Raw genomic sequence first — 17,842 nt, 5'->3', positions numbered from 1 at the left:
AACTCTGTCAATTTATACAACCATTGTTCTTTCGTTGGGACAGTTTTTTTTCTTTCCAGTTCTTAGCATGACCTATTCTTGCTGCTGCTGTTGAAGCCATGGGTTCAAATCCTGATCTCTGGAGCAGGATAGAACAATCTTCATATAGAACAATCTTCATATCTTCAATATCTCCATCTTCAGATATTGGAAGATGGGTATCATATCTCCTCTCAGTCTCCTCTTTTCCAGGCTTCAACCATTCCTCATAAGGCAGGCTTCCTCAACCTTTGGCCTACAACTCCCATGATCCCTAGCTAGCAGGACCAGTGGTCAAGGATGATGGGAATTATAGTCTCACACCTTCCAGCTTGTCAACATCCTTCTTAAATTGTGGCGCCCAGAACTGGACACAGTATTCCAGGTATGGTCTGACCAAGGCAGAAGAGAGTGGGACTATGACTCGGGGGGGGGGACGACGCGGGTGGCGCTGTGGGTTAAACCACAGAGCCTAGGATTTGCCGATCAGAAGGTTGGCAGTTCGAATCCCCACGACGGAGTGAGCTCCCATTGCTCGGTCCCTGCTCCTGCCAACCTAGCAGTTCGAAAGCACGTCAAAGTGCAAGTAGATAAATAGGTACCACTCCGACGGGAAGGTAAACGGCGTTTCCGTGCGCTGCTCTGGTTGGCCAGAAGCGGCTTCGTCATGCTGGCCACATGACCCGGAAGCTGTACGCCGGCTCCCTCGGCCAATAAAGTGAGATGAGTGCCGCAACCCCAGAGTCGGTCACGACTGGACCTAATGGTCAGGGGTCCCTTTACCTTTACCTTTATGACTCAGGGAAATGAGATGATGTTGCTTATTCACTCTGATTTGTTTGCGGGGAGGCTAGACAAGGTTGCATCAAAGCAAGTGTTATCCCACATTTTGTATAGTTTTCCCATCACTTTCCATATCACAAAAAAATTCAGATATTCTGGGGAAGTGCGTTTCTTGCGCAATCAACTTTAATTGCGCAACCAGAATTTGCCAGAATGTGATCGAATGTGCTGTGCGAATAGGTCTTTTCTTTTGTCCTTCTGCTTCATTAGATAACCCCCCCAGATTTTCTCCACTCTGTGCATAATTTTATAAGCCTCTGGTCCCCTTTACTGCACAGTGGTACCTTGTTTCTCAAACACCTTGGTACTCAAACAACTTGGAACCCAAACACTGCAAACCCAGAAGTAAGTGTTCCGGTTTGCGAACTTTTTTCAGAAGCCGAACATGCTCCATTTTGAGTGTTACGCTTCTGTTTTGAGTGCCACGCTTCTGATTTGAGTGTTACACTGAGGTCTGTCTATTTTTGCTATTTATTTTGCCTTTTTGTTTTTACGGCTCTTTTCGTTTTGTTCTTGTGACTGTGTGGAGCCCAGCTACTGACAGATTGATTGTGTGACTGCAGTACATTGTTTATTGCTTTCATGTTATGGACCAGTGGTCTCGTTAGATAGTAAAATTCATGTTAAATTGCAGTTTTAGGGGTTGTTTTTCAAAGTCTGGAATGGATCAATACTTTCTATAGGAAAGCGTGCCTTGGTTTTGGAACGCTTTGGTTTTGGAACAGATTTCCAAAACGGATTAAGTTTGAGAACCAAGGTACCACTGTCCTTGTCTTTCCCCCCTGAGCTAAAAACCTCCAAGCATTGTAAAATTTCATCCAGAATTTGGTCCAGCCCCTTTGTCATTCAGTTCCCCGCCCCTGTCTTCATGCCCTGAGGTAATCTTCTGTTCCTGAGAATAAATATATCATCTCAGACAAGAGCAGACAGAATGTAGGCTGTGGTTTTTCAGCGGAGGAGCCCCACAAATTCCTGGTGAACCGCTTTGACGCTGTTGGGATTCTTGCGGAAAAACATTGGCTTGGGTGGAGCACAGAGGCAATTCATGGCAGTCGAAGTTTCCGGACACCTTTTTAAAAGCAACCCCACGTAGAACGTGTTGCTGTCGTCTAATCTGGATGCGATTAGGTTGTAACTCACAGGGCTAGGTCATTCGTCGGTAGGAAAGGGTGCAGCTTGCAAACCAGCCCTGAGCTGATAAAACGCACTTCTTGGCTGGCTCACATCAGTGTCTATGAATAACCACCCCATGCTATGAATAACCAGTGTCCCTAGAGAGAATGCAAACCCCAAACAACACAGTACGGCTGGGTGATATCTGGTTTTCAGCATCATGATACGTCACAGACTAAACATCGCAATATACCAATATATCACAATGTCTGAAATAAGGATGGGACACGGGTGGCGCTGTGGGTTAAACCACAGAGCCTAGGACTTGCAAATCAGAAGGTCCACGACAGGGTGAGCTCCCATTGCTCGTTCCCTGCTCCTGCCAACCTAGCAGTTCGAAAGCACATCAAAGTGCAAGTAGATAAATAGGTACCACTCCAGCGGGAAGGTAAACGGCGTTTCCATGCGCTGCTCTGGTTCACCAGAAGCGGCTTAGTTATGCTGGCCACATGACCTGGAAGCTGTACGCCGGCTCCCTCGGCCAGTAAAGCGATATGAGCGCCGCAGCCCCAGAGTCGGCCATGACTGGACCTAATGGTCAGGGGTCCCCTTTACTTTACCTTTATGTCGAGGCACTGAGTGACTTCATGGTTTTCCCCACATCGTGATTTTTGCCGGCGACTATTCTTGTGTTTTGCTGCTTCCGGCAAGAGGCAGAGGAGCTCTGAACCAGCAGGGAATCGAGAGAAGCTTTGGCTGGCTTCACGGTTTTCCCCACATTGTGATTTTTGCAGAGCGCACAGACGCACGCACACACACATCATGATTTGCAATACAGTGGTACCTCGGGTTACAGACGCTTCAGGTTACAGACTCCGCTAACCCAGAAATAGTACCTCAGGTTAAGAACTTTGCTTCAGGATGAGAACAGAAATCATGCTCTGGCGGCGTGGCGGCCCCATTAGCTAAAGTGGTGCTTCAGGTTAAGAACAGTTTCAGGTTAAGAATGGACCTCCAGAACGAATTAGGTTCTTAACCCGAGGTACCACTGCAGGTGGTACCTTGGTTCTCAAACGCCTTGGTACTCAAACAACTTGGAACCCAAACACTGCAAACTTGGAGGAAAGTGTTCCAATTTGCGAACTTTTTTTGGAAGCCGAACGTGCTCCATTTTAAGCGTTACGCTTCTGATTTGAGGGCCACGCTTCCAATTTGAGTGTTACGTCGAGAAAATAACTTTGCTATTTATTTTGCATTTTTGTTTTTGCGCCTCTTTTTTGTTTTGTTTTTGTGACTGTGACTGTATGGAACCCAGTTCAGCTACTGATGGATTGATTGTGTGACTGCAGTACATTGTTTATTGCTTTCATTTTATGGTTCAGTGGCCTCGTTAGATAGTAAAATCCATGTCAAATTGCTGTTTTAAGGGTTGTTTTTAGAAGTCTGGAACGGAATAATCCTTTTTTGCATTACTTTTCTATGGGAAAGCCTGCCTTGGTTTTGGAACGCTTTGGTTTTGGAACGGACTTCCGGAATGGATTAAGTTTGAGAACCAAGGTACCACTGTATATAGTAAGGTCAAAAATACTGAAACCAAAATCCCGATATGGACTTCATACCACCTTGGGACGATATATCAATATATCGGCCAGCCCTATAACACGTTTGTTGGTTTGAAGCCCTTGTACTCTGTTGTTCTGCCAAAACGGCTCCTAGAGGAACTTGCAGAGAATCGGTTAAAACCTCCTCCTGCAGGTTTACGAGCTGAAAGACGCAGCACGAAAGGAAAAGGTGATAAGGAGTGAAGAGGAAAAAAAGTGAAGTCGGGCACAGAGGTGGTATATCTGTTGTTGGGCTGGGCGTTTTCTCAGTCAGCGGTACTTCTGTCTTCTTGGTTTTGACATCCTTGCCCACATCATCAACTCCAAGTATCAGTTCAGGACTTCTGCAGGTCTTCCTATGAATGAAGGATGGGAAGGGGTGATGGAGTCAAGTGTTGTCACTATACTGGTTTTTGTTGTTGTTGTTTAGTTGTGTCCGCCTCTTTGTGACCCCATGGACCAGAGCACGCCAGGCACTCCTATCTTCCACTGCCTCCCGCAGTTTAGCCAAACTCATGCTGGTAGATTCGAGAACACTGTCCAACCACCTCGTCCTCTGTCGTCCCCTTCTCCTTGCGCCCTCCATCTTTCCCAACATCAGGTTCTTTTCCAGGGAGTCTTCTCTTCTCATGAGGTGGCCAAAGTACTGGAGCCTCAGCTTCATGATCTGTCCTTCCAGTGAGCACTCAAGGCTGATTTCCTTCATAATGGACAGGTTTGATCTTCTTGCAGTCCATGGGACTCTCAAGGGTCTCCCCCAGCACCAGAATTCAAAAACTATACTGGTTAGGGTTGGGTTTTTTTGCAGTCAGAACTCACCAGAACTCAGTTCCGGCCCCTCTCAGGTGGGCACCATTGCCACTGTGAGTTCTGCCACCTCTTTTTCTAGAAAAAAATAGCACTGACGCTGACTACAGTCATACCTCGGCTTACAAACGCTGTGGGTTGCGCGTTTTCGGGTTGCGGACTGCGGACTGCGCCAAACCTAGAAGTACTGGAACAGGTTACAGTCATACCTCGGGTTGCCAATACTGCGGCTTACATCTTTTCAGGTTGCGTCCTGCAGCAACCTGGAAATACCGGAAAGGGTTACTTCCGGGTTTCTCTGCTCGCGCATGCGCAGACGCGCAAAATAATGTCACACGCATGCGCGGGTTGCATTCTGGAACAGATCCCGTTCACAACTAGAGGTACGACTGCAATTCCAGGTTTTAGCACTCGCGCATGCGCAGAAACACAAAATGACGTCACGCGCAAGCGCGGCGCTTCAGGCTGCGGACTGCGGGTTGCAAATGTGCTCCTTGCACGGACATAGCTGTCAACTTTCAGATTTGAAAATACGGGATCAGCAGCCTCACCTGTCCCGGGGACAGTCTACGGGATATCTAACGATACGGGATAGCAGTGAGAAAAGGCATTGGAATAAGGGAATTTCCTGCCAAAAAAGAGGATGGTTTACAGCTATGCGCACGGATCACGTTTGCAACCCAAGGTATGACTGTATTCGGAAGCTTCAATTTCCCAATCCAAACTTGCAATTTAGCGGACCCTTTCTAAAAAGAATTGTGCAATTGTTTCTTTTATCTCTCGCTTCTGTCATTGCTTTATTGCACTTTTTAAAAAATATACGAGTGTGTAAACGTTTTATTTTGTTACTCTGGATTGTGTTTACGCTGCCCCGGCTCCCTTTGGGAGGAAGGGTGGTGCAAAAATGCAACAATTAAAATTCTCCTTATATATCGTTTGGTGCAATTGTTTGCCCTGTGTGCTGCCTCTGCCACCGCCTCCTCCTTCCTGAATTTAACCGTACGGGCGAGATCCCACTGAGTCAGAGATCACATAGTAAACTGGGTGATGTCATGGCATAATATTTGACTGATGTTCCGAGACATTAGTAAACTCGTGTGTGTGCTGATCGTTGCAGCTAATCAGATTTGGCTCATTGTGGTGATGAGCGACTGGGTGGGGAGCAATTTTAAATGAACAAGTCTTTTTCTTTTGTTCTTTGTTTTAAATAGCTTTTATTGGTTTTTCAATATATACATCCTTTATGAAGTATCTTCCATTTTTCCTGCTTCCCTCATACTTCCACTTTGTTTTACTTTCAATTTATTCATCCTGCGTATTATCTCCCCAATTAATTCCTAATACCTTTACACCAATTTTTTATTATATACATTTGTGAATATTTATTCAAACCGTGTCAATGAGTCCAACTCTTCATGTTGTCTCATATATATTGTAAATGGTTCCCATTCGCTTGAAATGTCTTTGTTGTCCCTTTCATGTAATTTATCTGTTAATTTTGCTAATTCTGCATATTCCATGAGTTTCTCTTGCCCCTGTTCTTTCGTCGGGGTTTCTTCTTCCAAGCTTGTGCTAGTAGAATTCTTGCCACTGTTGTTGCATACACAAATAATTTCCAGTTGTCTTTTCTTATTTCTTGATCTAAGATCCCTAGGAGGCAGGGACAGCTTGTGAGCTAGTTAAACGACCCCCGTGGGCCGCTTGTGGCCCATGGGCCTTACGTTGCCTTGTTGTTGTTGTTTAGTCGTGTCTGACTCTTTGTGACCCTATGGACCAGAGCACGCCAGGCACTCCTGTCTTCCACTGCCTCCTGCAGTTTGGTCAAACTCATGCTGGTAGCTTCGAGAACACTGTCCAACCATCTCGTCCTCTGCCTTCCCCTTCTCCTTGTGCCCTCCATCTTTCCCAGCATCAGGGTCTTTTCCAGGGAGTCTTCTCTTCTCATGAGGTGGCCAAAATACTGGAGTCTCAGCTTCCCGATCTGTCCTTCCAGTGAGCACTCAGGGCTGATTTCCTTCAGAATGGAGAGGTTGGATCTTCTTGCAGTCCATGGGACTCTCAAGAGTCTCCTCCAGCACCAGAATTCAAAAGCATCCATTCTTCGGCAATCAGCCTTCTTGATGGTCCAGCTCTCACTTCCATACATCACTACTGGGAAAACCATAGCTTGAACTATACGGACCTTTGTTGGCAAGGTGATGTCTCTGCTTTTTAAGATGCTGTCGGTTGCCTACCCTGCCCTATAGCTTCGGATCTTAATCAATGTCCTCCTAACTGAATGAGCTTTGACATTAGCCCAGCGAGGGCTTGCAGCCTGGGATATTTTGGCTTTGCGACAGAAGGGGATTACACTTTCTAATCGCTTCTTCTCCTTCCTTTCTTCTTCCAGAAGGACTTGGCGTACCTGCAGCAGTGGCTGGAAGCGTTCGTCGCAAATTTTGAGAAGATCATCACCGTACATTCGATGGAACCAAGGAGGTAAGTAGAATGCATCTTGTGCTTTGCTGGTCCAACAATGTTGGTGGATAGGATTCCCTTCCGGCACATGAGGGTGAGATGGAAGATGGGGGCGGAATGGAAATTAGGCGATGAAACTAGGCATACTTTCCTCGTAATATAATAGCAAGCAGCTCTTGATGCCATTTGGTTTAGCTAGTGCTTGGGGAAGTACAGTGGTACCTCGAGTTACATATGCTTCAGGTTACAGACTCCGCTAACTCAGAAATAGTGCTTCAGGTTAAGAACTTTGCTTCAGGATGAGAACAGAAATTGTGCTCCAGCGGCAGCAGGAGGCCCCATTAGCTAAAGTGGTGCTTCAGGTTAGGAACAGTTTCAGGTTAAGTACAGACCTCTGGAACAAAGTAAGTACCGTATTTTTCGCTCTATAAGACGCACCAGACCATAAGACACACCTAGTTTTTGGAGGAGGAAAACAAGAAAAAAAATATTCTGAATCTCAGAAGCCAGAACAGCAAGAGGGATCGCTGTATTCGCTCCATAAGACACACACACATTTCCCCTTACTTTTTAGGAGGGAAAAAATGAGTCTTATAGAGCAAAAAATACGGTACTTAACCAGAGGTACCATTGTATCCCATTTGCCCAACAGGAGGGCTATTCCCAGCTTGGCCTGTTAGCATCACCCTCTTTTGTTTTTGTTTTAAATAATTTTTATTAAGGTTTTCCAAATTAAAACAAATTAAATCCAATTTATAAACTTTTTCCAATAACTAGGACTTCCCCTCCCCACCCCCTCATGTATTTCAAATCTTCCAAATAAACAATTAGGTTCAACAAATTCTTATCCCCAAATTGCAATCATCCTCCATTACCCAGTTTAACGTAATTCCCATCCCCCTAAGATCGATTTATTCTCTTCCACGAGTTTCCCCCTTTCAAACATAATACAAAAAAAACAACAACAACAACAACATAAAATTAAATAATAATTTTACAACCTTTGGATTCCAACTTTCCCTCCCCTTTTTCCCCTGTTACGTTCCTCCTAGCCCTCCATCTCTAATATCTTCCTGGAGTTCCCACATTGCGTTAAACCCACATCCCTCTGATTCTTTGCCAGTCTTATTAATTGCGAATGTCCAATCATTAAATTACGAATGTCCAATCCTAAAAGAAGTCTAACGAGAAGAGGGTCCATTTCTTCTATCCAGATTTTTATATCCAGGAGTAGAAACTCCAATTTTAAATCCATAGGCTTGTCAAATCTGGATATCCCAAATATCCCCTTTCCCATTTCTGTCCAGTTCTTGTTATTTCCTTATTCTTGTCGGCCATTCTCCTCCTTTTTGTTTCTCTGTTCTCCCACAGAAATGTTCTTTCTCCAAAAGTTTCTAATATCCCTGCAGAGGCTTGTTGTTCAGGAACAAAACATTACATCATGATCCTTTCATTTTCCAACAGATAGTTCCATTGTTTCCTGTAGTGTGTAGACCTCTGTAGACAAAATAGTGTTCCATTTTTGCAGTTTCCCAGGAGATTAAAAGTTCTATTCAACTGCACAAGTTTCCTGTCAAAAACACATGCAATATCCCTCAGCTCCTCTAGATGGATTCCCGTAACAAAGTTCCCTTCCAAAGCCCATCCACCAGTCCAAATAGCTTGTTTATCCTTATTTGAACAATTTGAAACAATTTATACCCAACTTATATCAAATGTAACCGGCAAAGTCCATAACCAAGTCTCTGTTACATTCTTCCGTTTTGACAGCTCCTTGACAGCTGTCAAAACCTGTCAAAACCTCCGTTACTCTTCTCCAGGCATTTTCACGAATCGCTCCAGGGATTCCGGGGGGGGGGGTGTTGCTTTTTAATACAAATTCCACTTTTCTCCTCCGGCTCAATCTTATAAATTTCCCTCGCGAAGTTGCTAATTCGGTGAAATAAGGTTACTCTCGATCTTAGTTATCCATTCCTTTGTTTTGGCTCTTCTACAATTTCGGGGGGGGGGGGGCTGACTTCCTTTTTTCCACCTCCCCCGTTCGCTCCAAATTTTAAAAATTTGTCCCCTTTTTTTAGTCCATATTCCAATTACTCACGGGTTCTTCTTTTAGATCCAAATTTTCAATAGAAGAAGTCAGCGCTCTCCGCCGGATGGCATGCGGCTGCGCTCGGCAGGGATAGCAGAGAACTCAAGCACCACGCTTCTCCCTGGCACTCGATCCGGAGCCTTTAAAAAGGCTCCTTCACGAGTCGGGAGGGCGCTAACGGTGCCAGCCGAGTCTCCATGTCCACGGCCTCCTCTGGCCGTGGTTTTTAAGGGTCCCCGCATCGCCGGTGCGGTAGGACCCAGCCCCTGCCGAGCAGACTCCCTCCGGAGCTCGGAGGGAGTCCGCCATTCGGCGATGGCGCCAACCCGGAAGTGAGGGCGATCTGGCTGCGACATCTGTCACCCCATTGATCGCCAGGGTTGATTCGGCTGATCTGGCTGGCTAGGCGGGTGTCCCCTTCCTCCCTCACCGCTCCATGTGCGTCCCTCCCGAAGCTGCGCGCTCGGTGGAAGAGGACGACCATCCCAGATAGAAGGAGTGTACCGTTCTTCGGTCAAGGGTATACGATAGCTGCGCTCCCCTGCTAGAACCTCCAAACTAGCATCACCCTCTTTTGGCCACGGCTGCAATATGTCCATAATTTCCCAGACATAGCTGGGATTCGTCCGTCAAAAATGGCGTCCAGGCAGAATTTTCAAAAATCGGTTTTAATGTCCAGGGAAACCCAGGTGTATGGCAACCCATATCAAACAATTTTCCTTATAAAAATACCTTAAAAACTTGGATTTTGTTTGAGATTTTGCAAGAAAAGCTCGGCAGCTTTGGGCACGGGAAAGACAAAAAAGGCTTTTGCGTCCGGATTTTCACTTTCTGAAATGTGGCAACCCTATCTTTGGCAAGCACGATTGCGGTTCCTGCCTTGGCTCATTGGGCCTGCTTAAGGCATGACTTTCCTGCGTGGCGAGCAATGCTTGCAGGCGTGTGAAAAAACACCCAAATGCCCTTGGTGGAAATCGCTTGTCTCGAGACCTCGTCTTAAGGACTCTCCTTTTCTGTTCCCAGCACAATTTGTGCGTTCCCTCAGCCTCTGATTAGCACACTTCCTGGTTTCCACACTGCCGTTGTGTTGTCACACACACAACTGCCTGTTGCGACAGTTGCTGGAGGGGATCCATCTATGGTGTAGTTTACCGCAGGTTCTGAGTAGGAGATATGTGTGTGTGTGTGTGTGTCTGAGAGAGAGAGAGAAGGTGGGGAGTACATATTATACAGTAGTACCTTGGTACTCAAACTTAATCCGTTCCGCAAGTCTGTTCCAAAACCAAAGCGTTCCAAAACCAAAGCGCGCCTTCCCATAGAAAGTAATGCAAAATGGATTAATCCGTTCCAGTCTTTTAAAAAAACCCCCTAAAACAGCAATTTCACATGGATTTTACTCTCTAACGAGACCATGGATCCATAAAATGAAAGCAATAATCAATGCACTGTACTATAAAATAAATAAGACAGTATTGTAGATGATAAAAATTAAAAAAAATAATAAAAAATTCTTACCTGTACTGATGATAGTCATTGTTTGGATGGGGGGCTTTTGTCCATTTCTGCAGTATCACACACACAATCCATCAGTCCGTAGCGGAACTGGGTTCCACACAGCCACGAAAACAAACTAATTGAAAAAGCCTCAAAAACAAAAATGCAAAATAAATAGCAAAAACAAAAGTGCCAAACTTAATCCGTTCCAGAAGTTTGTTTGACTTCCGAAATGTTCGAAAACCAAGGCACGGCTTCTGATTGGTGCAGGTGCCCTGGAAACAATGACCGACAGCCGCGTCGGACGTTCGGCTTTAGAAAAACATTCGAAAACCAGAACACTTATGTCCGGGTTTTCAGAGTTTGAGAACCAAGGCACCACTGTATTGACTTATCTGATCTTATTGTTTGGTTATATATCCTGCAAGCACCTCTTCCAGCTTTGCATCCCATCTTTGCAGAAAAATGTGTGCTGTTTTTGGGGTTTTTTTTTTTCTTTTCTTCATCTTCAAAGTATTGGTGGATGGCTAGGGGGCTTGGATCGGTGAATTTAGGCCCTTCCTGCTCTGTTTATGTGATGCGCAATTTCTGTCCCGGAAACGGTTTATGGTCCCGCTCCTCCCGCCCCTGAAAACCCAAAATCTCTTGTTGAAGGTGCTGGGTGTTTCTGGGAGAGAGCCTTATCTCCGTCACTGAACTACAATTCCCAGAGTTCCCTGGGAAGAGGGGTTGACCGTTAAACCGCTACCTGGAAGCCCCTTTGACTTTACTGCCGACCGTACGATGGGTATCACTTGAACCACCTTTGTTTTTGTGACTCCTGAAAGGAATGAAGCGGTCTGGATGGAAAAAAAACTTCCTTGCCACTGTCCTGTTTATGGGATGCTCTCCCCAAGGAGGTTCGGCTGGCACCTTAAATATACACCTTTAGGCGAAAATAATGATGCTGATGCTGATGATTATTATTATTATTAATACCCCGCCCTTCCCGGTTCAAAACCAGGCTCTGGGCGGCTAACAACAAATTTAAAACATTCCAGGTCTTGGGCTGGTTGACATCCGATGCCCTTTTATTTTTATTTTTGTTTGAAATCATTTTTACAAAGTTGATATTTTAAAAAATTCAAATACATACCCATATACAGTGGTACCTCGGGTTAAGTCCTTAATTCGTTCCGGAGGTCTGTTCTTAACCTGAAACTGTTCTTAACCTGAAGCACCACTTGAGCTAATGGGGCCTCCCGCTGCCTCTGCACTGCCGGAGCACGATTTCTGTTCTCAACCTGAAGCAAAGTTCTTAACCTGAAGCACTATTTCTGGGTTAGCGGAGGCTGTAACCTGAAGCGTTTGTAACCCAAGGTACCACTGTACAGAATCTCAGGACTCTCCCCCCTCCCCCACTCCCTGGAGTCCCATTTTAAACATTTAAAACCATCTTCTTCCATACTCTGTTATATCAATCTGTATTTTCCATGGCAATTTCTTGCACTACAAGCGAAATCAAAATCCTCCCAATGTTTCCATCTGCTTACAGTGGTCTCTTAAATAGCTTATAATTTTTCCCCATTCTTTTGTAAATTTTTTGTCATCTTAGTTTTCCAGTCAGCTTTGCCATTTCGGCATAGTCCATCAGCTTGCTTTGTCCTTTTAAAATGTGATGTGGAATTGGGGTGGGGGTTTTTTGCTTTGTTCTTGTTTTTGTTACGCGTTTTGTGTCCTTTATGCTGTAATTTTGTGTTTAAAACTGCCATGAGATCTATGGATGAAGGGTGGTATATTATCATTAATAATAATAAGAAGCTCTTTTTCCACTGCCCAGATGCCTTGGAAGAAGACTTGCCTGTTAATCCCATTTTTGTACCTCCTTCTGCCAGGGAGTGTAGCTTTTTCTCCTTATAGCATCTCTCTGGTCCTGAATGGGGTAACTGTGCCATTGAAGGACCAGGTGCGCAGCCTGGGAGTCATTCTGGACTCACAGCTGTCCATGGAGGCGCAGGTCAATTCTGTGTCCAGGGCGGCTGTCTACCAGCTCCATCTGGTATGCAGGATGAGACCCTCCCTGCCCGCAGACTGTCTCGCCAGAGTGGTGCATGCTCTGGTTATCTTCCACCTGGACTACTGCAATGCACTCTACATGGGGCTACCTTTGAAGGTGACCCGGAAACTGCAATTAATCCAGAATGCGGCAGCTAGACAGGTGACTGGGAGTGGCCGCCGGGACCACCTAACACCGGTCTTGAAAGACTTACACTGGCTCCCAGTATGTTTCCGAGCACAATTCACAGTATGGATGCTGACCTTGAAAGCCCTAAACGGCCTCGGCCCAGTATCCCTGAAGGAGCGTATCCACCCACATCGTTCTGCCCGGACACTGAGGTCCAGCACCAAGGGCCTTCCGGCGGTTCCCTCCCTGTGAGAAGTGAGGCTACAGGGAACCAGGCAGAGGGCCTTCTCGGTGGTGGCACCCGCCCTGTGGAACGCCCTCCCGCCAGATGTCAAAGAGAAAAACAACTACCAGACTTTTAGAAGACATCTGAAGGCAGCCCTGTTTAGGGAAGCTTTTAATGTTTAATAGATTATTGTATTTTAGTGTTCTATTGGAAGCCACCCAGAGTGGATGGGGAAGTCCGGCCAGGTGGGCGGAGTATAAATAAATAAATTATTATTATTATTATTATTATTATTATTATTATTATTATTATTATTAGAACACCCCTCTGGAGCAGATTTAGCAGAGTGAGCCCATGGCGTCGTGGGCTAAGCCAGTTTTTACCCACCTGGGTAACTTCGGAAGGCAGCGATGTTCTCAAGGACTGATTTCCACGAAGAGGAGTTTGCAAACTTATTTTTTATGCCCTTTTTTTGCAGGCCGGAGGACTCTGTCTCCGAGATCCCGCTGCTCCCCTGCGACGTCCTGCAGACCCTGACCCAGCAGCTGACGTCTTGTGTGAACCAGATCTCTCGCCAGGAGGTGGCTGAGGCAGGCCTCAACCAGGCCCTCTTGCTGATCAAGTTCTTCATCATCATTTGCAGGTAGGCGTTGTTCTCATCTTCTGACTTTTATTTTATTTTATTTTTTAAAAATACTTTATTGAATTGCAGAGGGACGCGGGTGGCGCTGTGGGTTAAACCACAGAGCCTAGGACTTGCCGATCAGAAGGTCGGCGGTTCGAATCCCCACAACTGGGAGAGCTCCCGTTGTTCGGTCCCTGCTCCTGCCAACCTAGGAGTTCGAAAGCACATCAAAGTGCAAGTAGATAAATAGGTACCACTCCGGCGGGAAGGTAAACGGCATTTCCGTGCACTGCTCTGGTTCGCCAGAAGCGGCTTAGTCATGCTGGCCACATGACCCAGAAGCTGTACGCCGGCTCCCTCGGCCAATAAAGAGAGATGAGGCAACCCCAGAGTCGGCCACGACTGGACCTAATGGTCAGGGGTCCCTTTACCTTTAACAAAACCAAACAATATCACAAGCAAAAAAGGAAAAATAACAAATTACGCAGAAGAAAAAATAAAACAAAGAGGACGCACCAAAAAATGCATAAAAACATAGACTTCCCTCCACCCATGTTTGACCTCTTTCCTTTAATCTTGCAAACAATATCACAAGCAAAAAAGGAAAAACAGCAAATTACACAAAATAAAATAAAATAAAATAAAATAAAAAGGATGCACCAAAAAATACATAAAAACATAGACTTCCCTCCACCAATGTTTGACCTCTTTCCCTTATTCTTGTTTTATTCATTGTGTTATTAATATTACACTGTTTTTATTCCACTTCTATCCATTTCCTCAATATTTCTACCCTGTAAACTTTATTCATTGCATATCAATATACAGTGGTACCTCTGGTTACATACTTAATTCGTTCCGGAGGTCTGTTCTTAACCTGAAACTGTTCTTAACCTGAAGCACCACTTTAGCTAATGGGGCCTCCCACTGCCGCCGTGCCACGATTTCTGTTCTCATCCTGAAGCAAAGTTCTTAACCCGAGGTACTATTTCTGGGTTAGCAGTGTCTGTAACCTGAGGTGTCTGTAACCCAAGGTACCACTGTTTTTGTTCCAGAACAATGTTTTCTCATATACTCCTTTGTACAATCCTATTCTTCAATTAATTTTTGCGCTTGTCCTCTTATCGCTGCCGTGAGTGTAGCAGAAACTATATATTCACAAAATTTGACTTGCCACTCTCAAACAGATGGGATTCCCCCCCCCCTTTCCAATTTTTTTGCTATAAGTATTCTGGCAGCAGCTGTTGCATATAAGAATACTTTTCTCTTGGTTGCTTGTCCTCTGTTATCTTCTGACTTTTCATAGACATCCAAAGGCAGACCCATTTTGGGAAGATGATAATAATAATAATAATAATAATAATAATAATAATAATTATTATTATTATTATTATTATTATTATTATTATTATACTCCACCCATCTGGCTGGGTTTCCCCAGCCGCTCTCGGCGGCTCCCAACAGAATATTAAAAGCACAATCAAACATCAAACATTCAAAACTTCCCTAAACAGGGCGGCCAGCAGATGTCTTCTAAAAGTCAGATAGTTGTTTATTTCCTTGACATCTGATGGGAGGGCGTTCCACAGGTTGGGTGCCACCACCGAGCAGGGGTTGCTTTTAAAAGTCTGCAACGGATTAATCCGTTTTGCATTACTTTCTATTGGAAAGCACGCCTTGGTTTTCGAATGCTTCGGTTTTGGAATGGACTTCTGGAACAGATTACCGTATTTTTCGTACCATGGGACGCTCCGTCCCATAGGACGCACCTAGTTTTTTGGGGGGGAAATAAAGGAAATTTTTTCCCCTTTATTTCCCCCCCAAAAGCAGGTCGGGGAAACTGAACCAGGTCGAGGAACAGCGGGATGGCGGCGCTGCGCCTCCCTGCTGTCCCCCGAGCTTGTGGGGGTGGCCGATGTCTGTCCGGCGCGCGGGGCGCTCTGCTTCAGGGTGCCCCGCGCGCTGGGCGGCAGGCTGCTATCCGCAGCGTGGGGAGCCCTGCGAGAGGGGTCAGTGTGCACCGACCCCTCTCGCTCTCCAAGCTTCAGAGAAAGCCTGCATTCGCCCCATAGGACGCATCCAGATTTCCCCTTCATTTTTGGAGGGGAAAAAGTGCATCCTATAGGGCGAAAAATACGGTAAGTTTGAAAACCAAGGTACCACTGTATTTTCATTGGAGGAATGTTGGAGGCTATGAGCTACGTTTCCTCCCCATAATGAATAGAGTTTTGGCTCTGTGTGTGTGTTTTGAGATCACTTTGGATAATAGGAGTGACATTGTTGTGGACCTCCGTGCTCTGTGTTTGTTCCTGTACTCAGTTTTATCACCTGCCTCGGCTTGCAAAGTCGTAAACCAGCTGCAGAGATGCTGTAAATCTCGCTCTACCTCTCAACGCTACCTGATGGAGCGTCTCCACCCCCATTGTTCTGCCTGGACACTGAGGTCCAGCTCCGAGGGCCTTCTGGCGGTTCCCTCCCTGCGAGAAGCCACATTACAGGGAACCAGGCAGAGGGCCTTCTCGGTGGTGGCACCCGCCCTGTGGAACGCCCTCCCACCAGATGTCAAAGAGAAGATCAACTACCAGTTTTTAGAAGACATCTGAAGGCAGCCCTGTTTAGGGAAGCTTTTAATACTGAATAGATTATAGTATAGTGGTACCTTGGATTCTGGTGCTGGAAGAGACACTTGAGAGTCCCATGGACTGCAAGAAGATCAAACCGATCCATTCTGAAGGAAATCAGCTCTGAGTGCTAACTAGAAGGACAGATCCTGAAGCTGAGGCTCCAATACTTTGGTCACCTCATGGGAAGAGAAGACTCCCTGGAAAAGACCCTGATGCTGGGAAAGATGAAGGGCACAAGGAGAAGGGGACGACAGAGGACGAGATGGTGGGACAGGAGTGCCTGGCGTGCTCTGGTCCAGGGGGTCACGAAGAGGCGGACACGACTAAACAACAACAACAACAAGAGCAGGCTCGATAAGCGGATGTGGGTTTAGAATATTTTCTCGTGCGCACAGAAGAAAATATCTCCCCTTGGCCTGGTCCACACAAAAATAATTCACCGAAGAAAACAGGCAGTCTACACCTTGCCCCTAAAGCGGTGGGTGGGTAGGGGGCCTGGGTGGACACAGCCGGTTAGCCTGGCCTTGGCTGGAAGCCCTGAGTAAATGCCATTATTCCGTGTAGGCAAATCTCTGCTCCTGAATCACGTCCAAGTTGCCTGTTCCAGGCACAATTCCAGAGAGTGCCAGTCGCCCAGGGCGGCTAAGCAAAGAGGCTCGTTTCAGTGGGGATGCTGCAGAGGTCCAGAAAGGGCAGGTGTGCAAACTCCTCCCCCCCCCTTTCTCAAAGTCCACCGCAGGCCTACTTCAAAGGCATTCTTGGCCCCACTATTAATAACGGCACTTGCAGCCAAGACCCCTCTCCTGGGGAATTTCATTTCAGGTCTCTGCTGGCCCCCGGGAGTTTTTTGTAACTGTGCGAGAAGAGCAATTATCAGCCGGTCCTTATCTCTGGCTCGCAGACCTCACAGGAAGAGAGCGCGAACATGGCTTTGCATCACACCAGACCCAGAATAGCCCGCACTTTTTTGTGTAGTTTTTTTTTTTAAAGAGGGGGGAGCCAGGGAAGCAGAGCTGCCCCAGATCTTCAGCGACAACAGAGCAGCTGGAGGTGGGCTGGGACTCCGGCCAGGAGGGAGGGAGGAAGGAAAGGGAGCTTTGATAGTAGAGCGATAGCTGGTTATTGGCACGGTGAGGCATGGCCCAGGCTCCGAGCTGCTGGAAACCAAAGCGGGCGAGGGGCCAGAAAAGGTCGATTCGGGGCAGGACGGCTTGGTAGGACAAATGAGTTTTATGCTGTCTCTTCCTCAGAGGCATGAGAAGAGGAGGCACAGAGTGCAGCGCCCTTTGGATGAGAGAGTAATTATTATTATTATTATTATTATTATTATTATTATTATTATTATTATTAATTTATACCCTGCCCATGTGGACAGCTTTCAACAGAATATTAAAATACAGTGGTACCTCGGGTTAAGAACTTAATTCGTTCTGGAGGTCCATTCTTAACCTGAAACTGTTCTTAACCTGAAGCACCACTTTAGCTAATGGGGCCTCCTGCTACTGTGCAATTTCTGTTCTCATCCTGAAGCAAAGTTCTTAACCCGAGGTACTATTTCTGGGTTAGTGGAGTCTGTAACCTGAAGCATATGTAACCCGAGGTGGTGGTGTTGTTTAGTCGTGTCCGACTCTTCGTGACCCCATGGACCAGAGCATGCCAGGCACTCCTGTCTTCCACTGCCTCCCGCGGTTTGGTCATTTAAATCCAATTTTTTAAAAAATTAAATAAAAAAATCTCATTTTTTTTTAAAAATGATTTTTATCCACTGTGCAGGAATATGA

The 17,842-nt window shown here is 46.0% G+C and overlaps 1 protein-coding gene across 6 annotated transcripts in view; it reads left to right on the top strand.

Moving 5' to 3' along the window:
* Positions 1-17,842, top strand: part of NBEAL2 (neurobeachin like 2) — a 220,973-nt gene that overhangs the window by 66,564 nt on the left and 136,567 nt on the right. For 5 of the 6 annotated variants that reach the window (XM_081834115.1, XM_081834113.1, XM_081834111.1 and 2 more), the window contains exons 2-3: positions 6,772-6,860; positions 13,291-13,455. In XM_081834115.1, coding sequence (XP_081690241.1) covers positions 6,772-6,860; positions 13,291-13,455 — 254 coding nt within the window. Of the gene's footprint in view, positions 1-6,771; positions 6,861-11,228; positions 11,322-13,290; positions 13,456-17,842 lie in introns of those variants that run through there. The other variant, XM_081834116.1, reaches the window with a different exon arrangement.

This window comes from Podarcis erhardii (genome assembly GCF_964252035.2).
Source record: "Podarcis erhardii genome assembly, chromosome: 12".
Taxonomy (NCBI): Eukaryota; Metazoa; Chordata; class Lepidosauria; order Squamata; family Lacertidae; genus Podarcis; species Podarcis erhardii.
This window is presented reverse-complemented; position numbering and strand designations above follow the sequence as displayed.